Source organism: Nicotiana tabacum, chromosome 6 (assembly GCF_000715075.1).
Source record: "Nicotiana tabacum cultivar K326 chromosome 6, ASM71507v2, whole genome shotgun sequence".
NCBI lineage: Eukaryota > Viridiplantae > Streptophyta > Magnoliopsida > Solanales > Solanaceae > Nicotiana > Nicotiana tabacum.
Window position 1 is genome coordinate 35,641,656 of NC_134085.1, and position 15,649 is coordinate 35,657,304.

General features: G+C 36.8%; 1 protein-coding gene across 2 annotated transcripts; it reads left to right on the forward strand.

The window, feature by feature from the left end:
* The first annotated feature begins 8,047 nt into the window (after positions 1–8,047).
* Positions 8,048–12,634, forward strand: LOC107783243 (aquaporin SIP1-2). 2 transcript variants are annotated; one of them, XM_016604211.2, is made up of 4 exons: positions 8,048–8,510; positions 9,061–9,333; positions 11,964–12,006; positions 12,260–12,399. In XM_016604211.2, exons 1-3 carry the CDS (start codon positions 8,217–8,219, stop codon positions 11,979–11,981), a joined length of 585 nt encoding a protein of 194 aa, XP_016459697.1. In that variant the 5' UTR covers positions 8,048–8,216; the 3' UTR covers positions 11,982–12,006; positions 12,260–12,399. The 2 variants fall into 2 exon arrangements, with proteins under 2 accessions (XP_016459697.1, XP_016459696.1); XM_016604210.2 differs by lacking the exon at positions 11,964–12,006 and having other exon boundaries at positions 8,051–8,510; positions 12,260–12,634.
* Positions 12,635–15,649: the final 3,015 nt, after the last annotated feature.

A 15,649-nucleotide genomic window follows, 5' to 3' on the forward strand; every position in this document is an offset into this window, starting at 1 on the left:
GGTTTTGTGGGGCTTTGCTCCATTTGAAGTTGAGTATGGTCTTAATCCTTCGACACCATTAGATTTGGTTCCTTTACATGTGAAAGAGCTTGTTAGCTTAGATGGTAAAATGAAGGCTTAGCTGAGGAAGAAAATCAATGAACAAGCATGACAACAAACTGAAAGAAAAATGGACAGTATGCATCAAAAGCTAACAAAAGAAGAAAACGTGTGACCTTTCAACCAGGAGATTGGTTTTGGGTACACATGAGAAAGGAAAGATTTCCAACTAAAAGAAAGACTAAGCTGCATCTACGTGGAGATGGACCATTCCAAGTCTTGGAAAGAATCAATGATAATTGTCACGACCCAATCCTCCCTCCGTAAGATATTATGACAGCACTTAGTCTCTACAACTAGGTAAGCCTAACATTTGCAGAAATAACCAAAATGAAAGCAAAAACCTTAACAAATAACAACATCAGAATTTAAATAAACGATAGAGACACCGCTCGGCATATACAATAACCAACTCTCAAATATACATAAAATTTTCCCAAGACCCGGAACACCATAAGTCACAAGCTTCTAAATTTTGTTTAACTATTCTCTGCATCAGTATCTAGAAGAAGTAAGGAAGAACAACGCAAAAGAGATAGAGGGGGACTCCGAGATCTGCGGATGCAGGCAAATGTACCTTGAAGTCTCCGGAGTAGTAGCAAGTATACAACTAGAAGCAAGACTGGTAGGAGGTACCTGGATCTGCACATGAAAACATGTGCAGAAGAGTAGCATGAGTACACCACAACGGTACCCAGTAAGTGCCAAGCCTAACCTCGGTCGAGTAGTGATGAGGTCAGGTCAGGGCCCTATTGATATATATATATTAAAAAAGACAGAACAAAATATCGCAGTGTAATAAAAAACTAAAATTTAACAAGAAGAAAATCACAGAAGAATAACAGTACAATACACAGGAATAACAACAAAGGTTCTCCCGAGGTACCATCTTATAGTCCCAAAAGTAAATGTGTAGGGGTATCTCCCGGGATACCGTCCTGTAGTCCCAAAGTAAATATGTAGGGGGTCTCACGGAATACTGTCCCATAGTCCCAAAGTAAATACGCAGCTCAAACAACGGAAGTAATAGTTACAGCAAGAAATCCTATAGTTTAGACTAAGTACAAGTCAAGGAAAAGCAGAAATTCCACTAAGCATGCTACACATAGTTCAGATAAGAATTTAAGGCACGTAGACATGTTATTCTAGGCTAAACAGGATAACTGCACATGCTGGTATAAATCAAATAGGAAGAACAAGTTATTACTAAGTATAAATTAGATTTTACAACAAATAGCCCGTGTACGCACTCGTCACCTCATGTACGCGGCGCTCACATATCACAATAGTTCCAATTCCTAAGGGAGTTCCCACACACAAGGTTAGGTAAGCCACTTACCACAAACCAAGCTCAATCAATCGGTAACAATGGCTTTTACATGAATATCCGACTCTGAATGGTCCAAATCTTGCCAAAAGAAATTACATATCATAAATATAACTATAATAAACTAATCTAATTAATGAAATCAAGACTTTAATGAGAAATTCGAAAATCGCCCTAAAAAGTCTCCTCGAGCCCACGTCTCGGAATCGAGTAAAAGTAACAAAATATGAACACCCATTCACTCGTGAGTTCACACGTATCAAAATTATCCAAATCCGATATCAAAATCTTAATCAAAACCCAAAATCTTAGTTGAAGAATTTCTTCCCATTTTCACCAAATTTTCAACCCAAATCCGAAATTAAAAGAAGGAATTAGTGGGATATAACCAAAATCAAGTGTAGAATCAATACCCAATTTATGTCTCTGAAAATCCCTCAAAGTCTCGTCCAAATCCGAGCTCTCAAACTCAAGTTTTGATAAAAATGGCCAAACCTCGTTTTTGAAATGTTTAATACTGCCCAGGCATCCCTTCTTCGTGAGAGCGGAAGACCCCTCGCGTTCGCGAAGAGCAATTTACTCCAGCCCAGATTTTCTTCATCGTGGACGCGATGCCCTTGACGCGAATGCGAAGGTCACTCAACTCAACCCTACGCAAATATAGAACCAACATCGCGAACACATAGACAAAAGGGCCTGGGGACCCAGCTGGCCAATTCCTCTACGCGAACGTGGGACCTCCATTGCGAACGCGTAGGCCAACTACCCCAGTGCTTCGCGAATGCGGGACCTTCTTCACAAATGCGAAGCACAAAATCTCACCTGCCACCAGTTCCTCTTCACGAACTCGGGACTCCCCTCTCGAATGCGAAGAAGGAAACCAGAACTGAAGAACACCAGATATCTACAATCTTTCCTAAGTCCAAAATGATCCGTTAACCACCCGAAATCAACTCGAGGCACCCGGAACCTCAATCAAACATACCTACCAGTGCTAAAACACCATAAAAACTTAGTCGAGCCCTCAAAACACCTCAAATAACAACAAAAACACGAATCACCCTCCAATCCAAACTTAATGAACTTGAAACATCAAATTTCTACAACTGATGCTGAAACCTATCAAACCATGTCAAATTGACCTTAAATTTTGCACACAAGTCATATTCAATATTACGAACCTACTCCAACTTCCGGAATCAGAATTTGACCCCGATATCAAAAAGTCCATTTCCGGTCAAAATATCAAAAAAAATCAACTTTCGCCATTTCAAGCCTAAATCAGCTACAAACCTCCAAAATACAATCCGGACACGCCCCTAAGTCCAAAATCACCCAAAAGAGCTAAAAGAATTGATGAAACTCCATTTCGGAGTCATCTTCATACAGTTTCACCTACGGTCAAAATCCTAAGACTTAAGCTTTCGTTTAGGGACTAAGTGTCCCAAAATATTCCGAAACCAAAAAATAAAACCTCCCAACTAGTCATATAAGTAGGAACAGATACGGGAAAAGTAGTAAACAAGGAATCAGGGCTATTACTCTCAAAATGACCGGTCGGGTCGTTACAATAATGCATATAAGATCGACTTGCCAGATGAGTATCAAGTAAGTGCGACTCTTAGTGTATCTGATCTTTCTCCCTTTGTTGTAGGTGAAGATTCGAGGATGAATTCTTTTGAAGATCGGGAGAATGATACGAGCATGCCCGACGAAATTGCAATCAAGGATCTATATTTACCAATTGGACCAATCACGAGAGCTAAAGCTAGAAACGCTCAAGAAGCAATGCATGGGTTGGTAAAAAAGCCACTTGATATGAGATCGGATGTCACAGGTGTGGGTGAGAATTCAAAATTTATACACGTATCTCAAGTGAGCCCAAATGGAGATAACCATGATACTTAATCAAAACGGTGATGAATTAACTTGTGATTGACTATTTAGCCTCTCTCTTAATAATATATTTTGTAGTACTTTATTTTTAGAATATATTACTTTGAGTACGTTTTTCTTTTATTTTGTAGGCATGTAAGATTTGGTGAATTTGGGAGAATTGGATACTTAATGCTATCCAACACTAAAAAAACTGTCTGAACATTAACTCAACTTTAAATATTAATTTGTTCAAGTATAGATCAAATTGGGCTACAAAATTCATCATGATTAAAGATATTGAAGTCTAGATTCTAATGAGCTAAACCGTTCTTAATTTGGATCTTCCTACATCAAGCTATGGCCATATAAGCTATAACTGTACAAATCTGGATAAAATCATATTGGTCAGTTGCAAAATTAGATGTAGAATAGCATAAGATGGATTTAGCTGTGAAACTTACCATAAGTATAGTCTAAAATGTCTTCTTTTCATAAAATCAATAATTGTGCAATTTCAGCACCCCTAGGCAAAATTATAGACTTTCTACCAAGATCGCACCAATCTGTCGAGATTTCCAATACAAGAGATTAAATCATTATACTTGGTGGAAAAAATTGAATTCAATTGTTCTTGTGAACTCATTTAAAAAGTGCAGCAAGTAGTTAGATGATATAACTATGTTTATAGGCCTCCATAAGATTTCTTGGATGACTTTAAGGCCTCCATTGTTGAAGATTGCATGTAGCCACCATTGAAGACCTTTTTAGTATTTATTTTCATACTTGTAGCTTGCTAAAGAGTAGTTGAAATGGCTATATAAATAGCCATCACTCTTTCATTGTAAGAGATCATATCTTTAAGTGTCATATGAAATATATTCATCTCTTTGAGAGTTTAGGAAAGTTCTCCTTAAGTTCTACCAAGGACTTGTCTTTGATTGCTTTAAAGATAGTTTCTCCTTGTAAGTAATCGTCTATCTTAGGTTACTTGATTACCGCTATTAAGATTGTGAATTTAATATATCCATGGTTGATTGTGCTTCTAATCTTAGGGTCTTATCTCCTTGTAAGCTTCTTAATTTTATCTTCAGTTCCATATTAATTCTTATTATCCTATCTCACTTTCTACTATATTTACATCATAAATCTTTTGATCTTGGATTCCGCATCACAACCAAGCCTTGTACATAGGACACGACCATCGCTTATACGGAATCGCCGGTGCACAAATACTATCACATGCGCGCAATCGCTTATGTGAAACACCCTATGCAAGAGCGGTCTTTTAGCTCCTAGTCTGCCCTTCACTTCTGCACCCCTATAATCGTAGGTGCGATTTTGCACCCATGCACCAAACTCCCCCAGGTGCAACACACCAACACCAACAACACCAACTAGCTCCAAACTGATCCGGAATGATTCTAAAATATACCTGAGCCTCCTGGGACCCCATTCAGTTATACCAACGAGTCCAAATACCTAATTCAAACATATCTAAAGATTAAAAATACTAAAAATAATAAAAAATTCATGAATCGATGATCAAAAATTACCTTTTAACTTCCAAACTTTCCAACTTTGCCGAACACGTCTGAGTTACACTTAGACATACCAGATTGCAATCAAACTTTGCACATAAAGCTTCATACAATAAAATAAACATATTTCACGTTCCGAAACAAAAATCGGAGTCTGATCTTATCAAAGTCAATTATCGGTCAAACTTAAGAGCTCTAAAATTCTTCAAATTGTAAACTTTTGGCAAATAGACTCAAAATTTTCTAGGAACCTCCAAATCCAAATACACGCCTTAGTTCAAAATCACTGTACGAACCTACTGAAACCATCATATTATCAATCAGAAGTCATTTACATAAAAGTCAAATCTTGGTCAACTCTTCCAAGTTAAGGCTTCAGAAATGAATCTAAGTGTTCCAAATCATTCTCAAACTTCCTAAAATCAAACCAACTATCCTCTCAAGTCATAAAATAATAAATAACTATATGCAGAGCATTAAATAAAAAATAAAATTCAAATACTCAGAACGATCGATCGGATAATTAAAAAATATGTCTAGTTTCGGCTATGGAGAGTGACAGAGGTAATAAATAGGAATAGAGATGAAGGAAAATAGAATGGTGTGCAATAAATTGAAGGGTGTAAAAGTGGATCAAATATTTCGTGGGGGAAGGCCAGAAGGGTTTGTCTAGAAAATGAAAAAGAGTATTTTTTTCAATTTGATGTGGCGATGACATGGCGCGAGTGTAATACATCTCCCAAACTGATTTTATATATTTTAGGATAGTCTTAATTCCATTTTAAACAAGAATAAGTGGTAAAAAGTTTCTCGTGAAGTTGAAGTGTATAACTAGCTTTTTGGGACAAGTTTAGAGGGCCACTTGTGTATTTTCCTGTAAAAATTGTGGGGAGCGCCCAATTTGGTCGTCCCCAATTAACCTATATCCATTTTTTTTAAGTTTTAACTTGTACCCACTTTTTAAATAACTTCATCCCCTTTCTCCTTCTCCTTCTCCTTCTCCTCCTTCGTTTTCTTAAGATATTTTCAGTACGATAACACAGGTTATCATCTGGTCTTCATTGTTACGACTTATCAATAACAATGAATCAAACTAATATAAGCTGCACGATTTCTTTTTATTTTTTTCGTATTTTTGATGTAATCTTTTTTTCTTTGAATCAAATGAATTGATCTATGGAGTTAAAGTAATAGTTTCACTTTATATCACTTAAACTTTATGATTATTTGATTTATTTCCACTGAAAGCATCTTTTTCTAATGTAATTACTGATCTGCTCCATAAAAATGTTCAGAAAGAAGATGAAAAAATGAAGATCCAATATAGTGATTGTATGGGTCAAAAAACTATATAAGCTTTTTCAAAAACTTCAGCTTATATAGTGCTGAAGTTTTTATAAATGAACTAAATAACTGCTGAAGTTTTTGAAAAGGTTTATCCAGGACAAAAAAACTTCAGCTTATTTAATGATAAAGTTTTTACAAATGAACTAAATAACTTCAGTATCTTCTGCTGAAATTTTTGAAAAAGCTTATCTAGGACAAAAAAACTTCAGCTTATTTAGTTCTGAAGTTTTTACAAATGAACTAAATAACTTCAACATCTTCTGCTGAAGTTTTTGAAAAAGTTTTATGACAAAACTAATGAATCCAGTTGCTGAAGTTTTTACAAATGAATTAAATAACTTCAGTATCTTCTGCTGAAGTTTTTGAAAAATCTTATCCAGGACAAAAAAACTTCAGCATATTGCCTTTGCTACTTTAGGCCCGTCTACTAGAATGCTGAAGTTTTGAGTGATTGTCTTTGCTACTTCAGCCCCGTATGTTGAAGTTACGCGAGAAAGTCGGTACGCTTGCAATTTTTTTTGCAAAGCAGACACAAGTTAAAACGTGACCCAAAAAGCGGGTATAGATGCAAATGCCTCTATTTTCCCGAGATATCCACGTGGTCCATGCTATCGCACCTAAAGGAGTGCAAGACTTTGCTAATGTAATATTTCATTTGGTTAATGATTTATATTATATGTATATTGATTATATAATAAATTTCTTATATTATTCGTATAATTTAACTATTAAAACGAATTACTTATAATTTATTTTACGTTATCAACTACTTCTATTAAAAAAAATTACTTGGCCTTTAAGAATAAATTTTCTTCTTCTCCTATTAATTTCAGAAGCCAAAACTAACATTTTAAATTTATAACTTTGCGTGAAACAAGAGTTAAATTTTTTTTAGAACATAAAAAGGAAAATGCAACCAATCTAGTATTCTCTTGACAATCAACTATTGTACTGCCATTCTCGTCACAGACTAAATCAATTTGGGTTTTCTTGACGGTGATTTTGTTGAGGATGACTTCTTTTTCTTTGAGCCATTGCTTGAGTAGGGATTTGTGCGATTTGGTTAGGTGGGTAAAGGCATTGATTCTATTATTGAACTATTACCATTTTGATTGACCATTGAGACGGAGAGAAAGACAAGTTGCTTTAGATAATAAGAAGAGAATGAAAGTGAAGAGTATTTCATATGGGTAGTTAGATTTTCAATATGAGAGAAGAAACATTTAGGTTCTTGTTCGAATTCAAATTATGGGTTAGGTTAGCTGTTTAATAGGCAAAATGAACAGGTCTTTTAAATTAATTTCCAGCCCTCCACATGTCCCTTTAATTGGTGGATCCTAGAGGTATTAACGGAGGAAGGGCGGATTTGAGCCGAAATATAAAGGCGCTAGAAACTAAAAGGTAAAGATGATCCTTTTCTATTTTTTTGAATTATATGTGCATAAGTAAAAGGTAAAATATGATCCTTCTCTATTTTTTATATTATATGTGCATACTGCATAGCACTTGAACTCCTTAAAATGAATCTATATATTATAAGTTTTTTTTGGCGAAAAACGCTTTTTTAATTGGAAATATTTTTTCTAAAGTTAAAGTGTTTGGACAAACTTTTAGAAGGAAAAATAGAAGCAAAAACTATTTTTGAGAAGTCGAAAAAAGTAATTTCTTCCCAAAAGTACTTTTTTTGAAAAAATACATTTATAAGTTCTTCTCAAAAGTTTGATCAAATACTAATTGCCGTACAAAATATTTTTCAATTTAATTAGCCAAAAATAAAGTGTTTCTCATCATTTTGAGAAAAGTAATTTTTAAAATAAAAGTTTTTATTCAACTAGAATAAATTCACATAATTTGGTGCACGTTGGGTGAACTTTTGTCCAAACCAAAATTTTGTACCAGATTAGTATCGATCGCTCATTCACTTGTATTTTTGCCGTCCTCTATCTATTTGTAATACCAATACCAATTCAGTAGGAGTTGGAGTTGACTCTTTTCTCTTCAGCTATCTCCTTCCTCTCTTCTCTCAGATGGGTGTGATTAAAGTAGCAATTGCTGATGGGGCGTTAACTTTTTTATGGGTTTTATGCTCTTCTTGTATTGGGGTTTCTACTTACTTTGTAGCTACTACTTTTGGTGTTGTCAATGAAATGGGCAGCCTCTTCATCACTACCCTTGTTGTTTTTCTTATGTTCTTGGTTTTTGGATTTCTGGGTGATGCATTGGGTGGTGCTGGTTTCAATCCAACCGGCAATGCCGCCTTTTATGCAGCTGGTCTTGGTGACGATTCTCTTGTCTCAGCCGCCGTTCGTTGTCCTGCTCAGGTTCTTCAATTTTTATTTTTTTTTTAATAGAGGAGGTGAATAGAATAAGCACAATCCGCTAGTCTGATAGTGTTTTGTCTTAAGCTGCTAGTAGCTCCTGTGGTGTCCATACTACTTCATTAGGGTTGTAGGTTAGGTTGTAGAAAGCTAGTTTGATAGTGTTGTCTTAGGATGCTAGTGGCTCTTGTTGTGTCCTTATTACTTCCGTTGCGTCTGTAGTACTGTGCCATTGTTACTGCTTATTGTTATACGTTGCTGGTGTTATCTTTGTGGCTTCCTTTGGTGTTACTGCTCCACTGTCTCTTTCCATTGTCGTTGTCGTGAACCGAGGGTCTATTGGAAACAGCTTCTCTGCTCCTCCGGAATAGGGATAAGGTCTGCGTAAACACTACTCTCCCTAGACCCCATTTGTGTGATTCTACTGGGTTGTTGTTATTGTTGTTGTAAAATGAGGGAAATAGAATAAGCACAATCCATATTGTGTTAACATTGACCAATCAATTGGAAAGATTCTTGAAAAAGTATAAATGCTATCATTTGATTGTTATAGGTAGCAGGTGCAGTTGCTGGTTCGCTTGCAATAATGGAGCTTATGCCTAAGCAGTATCACCACATGCTTGATGGGCCTGCTTTGAAGGTGGACGTACAAGCTGGAGCTATTGCGGAGGGTGTCTTGACCTTCATAATCACATTCATGGTCTTTGTCATTTTCCTTAGGGGTCCAAAAAGTGCACTTCTGAAGAATTGGTTGCTCACTATGGTAACTGTCCCTTTGGTGGTTGCAGGTTCAAAGTACACTGGACCTTCTATGAATCCAGCCAATGTAAGTCTTGCTTTTGCATCTTGGAACATTAACATATTTTTTTGGTAGTCTCTTTCATGTATTTGGAGGACATGACCCACGATAGGAAGGTGTGGAGGTTGAGGATTAGGGTTGTAGGTTGACAAATAGTAGTGTATTCCTCCTAGGCCATTCACTAGTACTAGGACTATTTTTGTAATTTCCTATTTATGGTTCTTTATTATGCATGTTGCGGCATTCGCACCCGTTGCGATGTTACATTGTTGCTAACATTCTTTGCTACTTGGTGCTTTATCTTCATTGTTCCTTGAGCCGAGGGTCCATCAGAAACAGCTTCTCTATGTCTATGAGGTAGGGGTAAGGTCTGTGTACACACTACCCTCCCCAGACCCCATTTATGGGATCAAACTGAGTTTTTTGTTGTTGTTGTTGTTGTTTCATGTATTTGGGTTCGATTGTCTTTTATGGGCGAACCTTGTATTTGTTGGTGCTTGCTTTCTGGACATTGATGATGAATAGAATTAGTTTTCCATTGACTATTCAATTGGCGATAAAAAATAATTTGCAACTATCAAACTATTTGCAGATGGAAACTAGGATTATGAAAGATCTTCACTTGCATATCTTGAATCTCAGGCGCTGTCTCTCCACAAACTTAGCATATGTCAACACACATTTTACCATCAATTCTTACTGGGAAAGAAAAAACAATTCTAATTTATAGAAAGGGATAAATTTAACAAGTTTCACTAGAAGCAATAAACTAAATACTGGAGTAGGATAGGAATGCGATTGCAATATTCCCAAGGAACTTCTAATCTAACTTTGGTTTCATAAATCATCCCAAAAGGCCTGTTAGAACATTCATCAACTTGCAAATTGCAAGAATACTTGGGATTAAATTCCATAGAGATGATAAAAGGCTTCGAGCTCCTCATCTACAAATTGACAACACAGTGTATAATATACAGATGGTACTACCTGGGACTGAAAATTATGCCCTAACATTACACCACTAACCATCACAAAAATCTTAAATTGAAACGCTGGGAATCATTACTGGAAGGGAACTTGAAATCTTCCTGTATCTTTGAAAACCAACTCTAACCTCATTCATCCTTCCAAATTTTGTCTTCATGCATTTATGTTCCCCTGAAGCTATTCTGTGTTCTTTCTGGCTCTAGCAATCTTGAGACCATCTTTGTGGATCACAAACATAGTCATAAATTGCAAGCATTCGTGAAAAACAAAGCAATACTTTGCGCTAATTTTCACCATCAAGTTAGCTGAACTTACAACTCTTTGATTACATATTAGCATCAAAAGTAGAGACCATCCATTGGCTCATAGGACTGGAGATTTCAGCCCACATTATGTAATGAGATCAAAAAACCAATGCGATAGATGAGACTCAAAGAGAGAGAGAGAGACTCATGGACTGGAGATTTAAGCCCACATTATGTAATGAGATCAAAAAACCAATGCGATAGATGAGACTCAAAGAGAGAGAGAGAGAGAGAGAGAGAGAGAGAGAGAGAGAGAGAGAGAGAGACTCATAGGACTGGAGATTTAAGCCCACATTATGTAATGAGATCAAAAAACCAATGCGATAGATGAGACTCAAAGAGAGAGAGAGAGAGAGAGAGACTAAGATTAAGAATTGTTACTTCTCTCTACTCTCTAAGATTGCAAACTCTTGGGGATTTATAGCCTTGCTAAGCATTTATTTTCGACTGTCCAATTTTAACCTTTTCCACGATGAATGAGAGAGAGAGAGATGAAGAATTGTTACTTCTCTCTACTCTCTAAGATTGCAAACTCTTGGGGATTTATAGCCTTGCTAAGCATTTATTTTCGACCGTCCAATTTTAACCTTTTCCACAATGCTGCCTTGCCCCCATGTATTACATCCCCATAGCCTCTCCATGTTACACCATGAGGGGTGAATGGACGGAATAAGTGAGATCATTCTTTTAATTGGTTTTTTCCTTTTTCTGGGGTATTATTTAGGTAGTCTTGACAAACTAGCTTTGGACTTTACCCTGCATCTCAAAATTGAAGATGACCGATGCAAAACAAATGCACTTTCTCTAGCATTTCTATATTGGAAAAGAGACAAGTGAAGAAAGGCGCATACCGGATGTGCCATTTGAGTTTTTAGGAAAGATTACCAGTGTGTGAACATTAACCAATTGAACCCTGAATATACTTGTATTTACCTCATACTGTCATGGAATATGGTAATTATAGAGAATAGATTTAGACAGCAAGTATTACCTAAGTTTGCCTTTCAATCTAACCTAGATTATCCGTCTAATCTAGAGAGTGATCACATTGCTATTGTTTCGTTTTACTTATTTGCATTTTGTCGCATAAGGTCTAGTTACAAACTTCTTCGCAAGTGTAAATATTAAATGATACTTTGCTTTTATGTATCTTTGTTTAGAATATGGAGAAAATAAGACCGGGAATGAGTTCAATCAAGAATCTAGTCAAGATGACTAACCAAGTCCTACAATTTTCTATGAACGCATCCTGATCTGATTTGGAACTTTATACCTTTTCCTTCTACTAGCACCAGTTATCTTTAAATATATAAACATCCTCTTGGGCATATTAAGTTTGTTTTACTTTTGAACTGGTTTTTGTAGGGGCGAAATGGACAATAAGTTTGGCAAGGACTGCAGTGATCTTGTTAGTTTCATCCTTGTCTAACAAAAAATGCTATCTAACTTGTCAAGGAATTAAGTATTCTTATTAGCTTCAACCTCACTGACATAGAATGCTATCCAAATAAATTACTTTTTAATGAAAGCATGCTGCTGTGTTGACATCCTAAATACGGTAGCCATTTGTTTCTTGTTGTTGTTTCCTGCTTAACTTGTTAAATCGTTCCATAACACGAAGTACCACACAACTGCTTGTTAATTGGCTATGACATTTGCAGGCATTTGGCTGGGCGTACTTGAGCAATGCACACAACACATGGGAGCACTTTTATGTTTATTGGGTCAGTCCCTTCATAGGAGCAATATTAGCTGCATGGATTTTTCGAGCTCTATTTCCGCCTCCAGTAAAGCAGAAGCCTCGGAAGCAAAAACGAAACTGAAAAACATTCTACTTCAGTTTGTTCTCCAGTTCCTATAATGTTGTTGTACCTCGTCGATTAAGGATAGCTTAAAAATGCTCTTACAGAGTTCTTATATGGAAGTGTTCATTGTAGTTTTTGATTTTATTGTATTTTTTAATCAATATTTTCCCTTTTGAGTGACTTCTTAAACAAAATTAATCACAAAATTTTAGCTGTTCTTGCACTTGTTCATAATATGCTGGATTTTGTTTTTCTGCTCGTTTAGGTGCTAAATGACTGCTGTTGAGTGAGGGTTCAAATGCTGGTGTCAATTCTTGCTTGTTGCTCTTGCGATTATCGGAAGTATTCCAACGACGATCAAGGACAAAGAGGTTATGCCGATCTAGCATTGGCAAAAATGAATTGACCAATCCATATCTTAAACGGAGTATACTACAGTCAGACTTCTCTGTAACAACATCCTTATATATACGCACTTCACTATAAAAGCCAAGTTTTTCCGGAACTAAATTTCATATTCTGTTATAATATATTGTTTACCCTAAAAACCGGATAACAATTAAACTTATAATGTGGTCTTAAGGATACGTGATTTCACCTAATACCAATTCATAAATGTAATGATAAGTAATGGAAACTGATAATAATATAAAGCAAACCAGTGTTTGAACAGGATTCAGCCTTCGAGCTTGAATACCCTCGAACTAGTTTGTGCAAGAACAGTTAAAATGTAACAAGCAGGTGAACAAGAATATAAGCAAGAAAGTATTGTATTGCTTTGAAATGCGTTAATGTAATGTGCCTACAAAATGATTAGAACCCTCTTTATATAGTAGATGAATCTTATCTATGGTACAGTTCTAATTACGGAAGTAAATCCTATGATTAGCCTAAACAATCTCCCTTGATTTGATCTGTTCCGGGATTTCCGCCGTGATTTTTGACCAATTATGGATGTCTCGCTTTTCCGTTACTGCGCTTTGCTCGAAGTCTGTCATATTAAGTCTCGAACGCTGCTGGCCTCGATCTCTACATGCACCTCAATCCTTGAACTCGATACCTTGTCTTCGTGCTCTGGTCTGATCCATTACGAGGCTAACCCCGATGCAATTTCCTGGTCTCAATCAAATAGCACAATCGGGTAGGCCCGATTTTAACCATATATATATATAGTCCCCTCGTTTCTTAGAATGTAATGAGAAGAAACGAATAGGGCCTTCGATTTTTTACCTCGATCTATCATGACGTCATCCTCGTGACGTAAGCGACGGAAGTGACCGAAACGTCCTATCGGTATAGTTCCCAAAATTATTAATGAGCGTCAGTTGGCGGTCCGCCACCAATGCCTTTGAACCGTCGCCGTGAATCCTTAAATAGGTCTTCTTCTCACTTCCGCAAATTTACTTTGAATTTTTCTTGTACTAATCTTCAAAATTCCTTTGAGTTCTTCAAGTCTATCTGCAAATCTTCAAAGCTCTTCACATCTTTTAAGCTTTCCGCTCATGCCTAGTCTTATCAACCTTCCCCCAAAACACCAAGTCTTCTTCTCTCCTTCTTTCTTTAAGCTTATCCAAAATGGCAAAAACATCAAAATCTGTTCCTCAAAAGAAAAAAGCTTCTTCATCGCGGCCGGTCGGCGACAAAACACCGGTGGAGCCATGCCTTGAGGAGTGTGTTCCCGGGGGGTGTGATCTTACTTCCGACTTCAAAGTTGAGAAAACTTCGTCGGTCCCTGGTCGATGCGAGTCAATGTCGAGATATATATGCTTGATAACTGAGGATGACCGTGAGCAGGTGAAGTAAGATTGCCATTGGGAAGATAAAGAGGTGGTGATTCCGACCCCCAAAGAAGACATCACTACCTATGTAAAAGGGTTTCTAAGTGTCTACACTTACTGTCACACCTCTTTTTTCCTACACCCGCAAGGGCGTAAGGGGGTAAGGGAATTTTTCCAATTAAAGGACAATCGAATCGGGATTTTTATTTAAAGATTCAGAGTCGCCACTTGGGAGATTTATGGTGTCCCAAGTCACCGGTTGAATCCCGAATCGAGGAAAAGAATGACTCTGTATTACAGTCCGCGCACCAGAAATCTGGATAAGGAATTCTATTAACCTGGGAGAAGGTGTTAGGCATTCCCGGGTTTCGTGGTTCTAGCACGGTCGCTCGACTGTCATATTCGGCTTATTTTTCTGATTTTATTCATGCTGAACCTATGTGCGAATTTAAACTTTTTACCGCTTTTATTACTATTATTTTAAAAGAGAATTGCAACATCGTGAAAATGCGTCTCAAACTGCGCCACATAAATGCACCCATCGTTTTTGACACATTCCGACTTTGTTGAGATTTGGATTTGGGTCACATAAATGTGTACCCGAGTTCAGGGAGGTAACATTATTAAAATACGCGCTAAAAGAGACTAACACGTTATTATTTCGGGGAAGACCGTGAAATTCGCTAAACGGCCCGTTCCGAAATCTAAGTGTTTTAACATATACATTTAACGAGGTCCCCGCAAATTATGTACTTTGTCCGGCGAGGCTCATCTCATTTATTGTTTAGAAGGCCAGCCTAGAAGCGACTATGATTTCCTATTTTTATTTGTCTCTAAAAATAAAACAAAGATCCTAATTAATTGTTATTAAGAAATCCCATAGTCTATCAGTTAAATACTAGTTGACCAAATGCCATTTCAACTTTTGGGCCCAAAGGAACCCAATCCAGGCGATGGACAATGGTTCTTATTAAATGTGTGGTATTAGGCCTAGGACGGGCCCAAGCTAGATGGGGCGAAATCAGCCGCACATGCGGGGCTAGGGGGCGAACCCTTGCAGCCGGGCAAGCCATGAAACGGCTCACAAATGTGTTCATCATTTAATCAGACATATTTAAACAGTGGATTCGTTTTGCTTTGTAATTTATACTTTCTTCCTTCAGCTTCCTATTATTAGAGCAAATATGAAATGTGGTACTCAACATCCCTTTTAGGGCTAATTGAAAAGAAAGGTAACTACTAAAGGTTTATATTATTGTTGGCTTACTTTTTCAAACATATTTACAACACAAGATAATAGGCAACTAGCTGAAGCTAACCCAACTTATTCTACCAATTTAAATGAACCTAATTACAACTAACACTTAAACTGCAGAAGAAAACTCATATACATTTGAGACAAAACGATTAACATTCCATGCTAATACAAACAGTTTTTAGTTTATTACGACATAAACAATTTCGATCC

Bases quoted from the DNA above. Each gene is read 5' to 3' on its own strand.
- LOC107783243 (XM_016604210.2), top strand. From the start codon at position 8,217: ATGGGTGTGATTAAAGTAGCAATTGCTGATGGGGCGTTAACTTTTTTA. The intron at 8,511-9,060 runs GTTCTTCAATTT...TGATTGTTATAG, and splicing joins CCGTTCGTTGTCCTGCTCAG to GTAGCAGGTGCAGTTGCTGG. The intron at 9,334-12,259 runs GTAAGTCTTGCT...TGACATTTGCAG, and splicing joins CTTCTATGAATCCAGCCAAT to GCATTTGGCTGGGCGTACTT.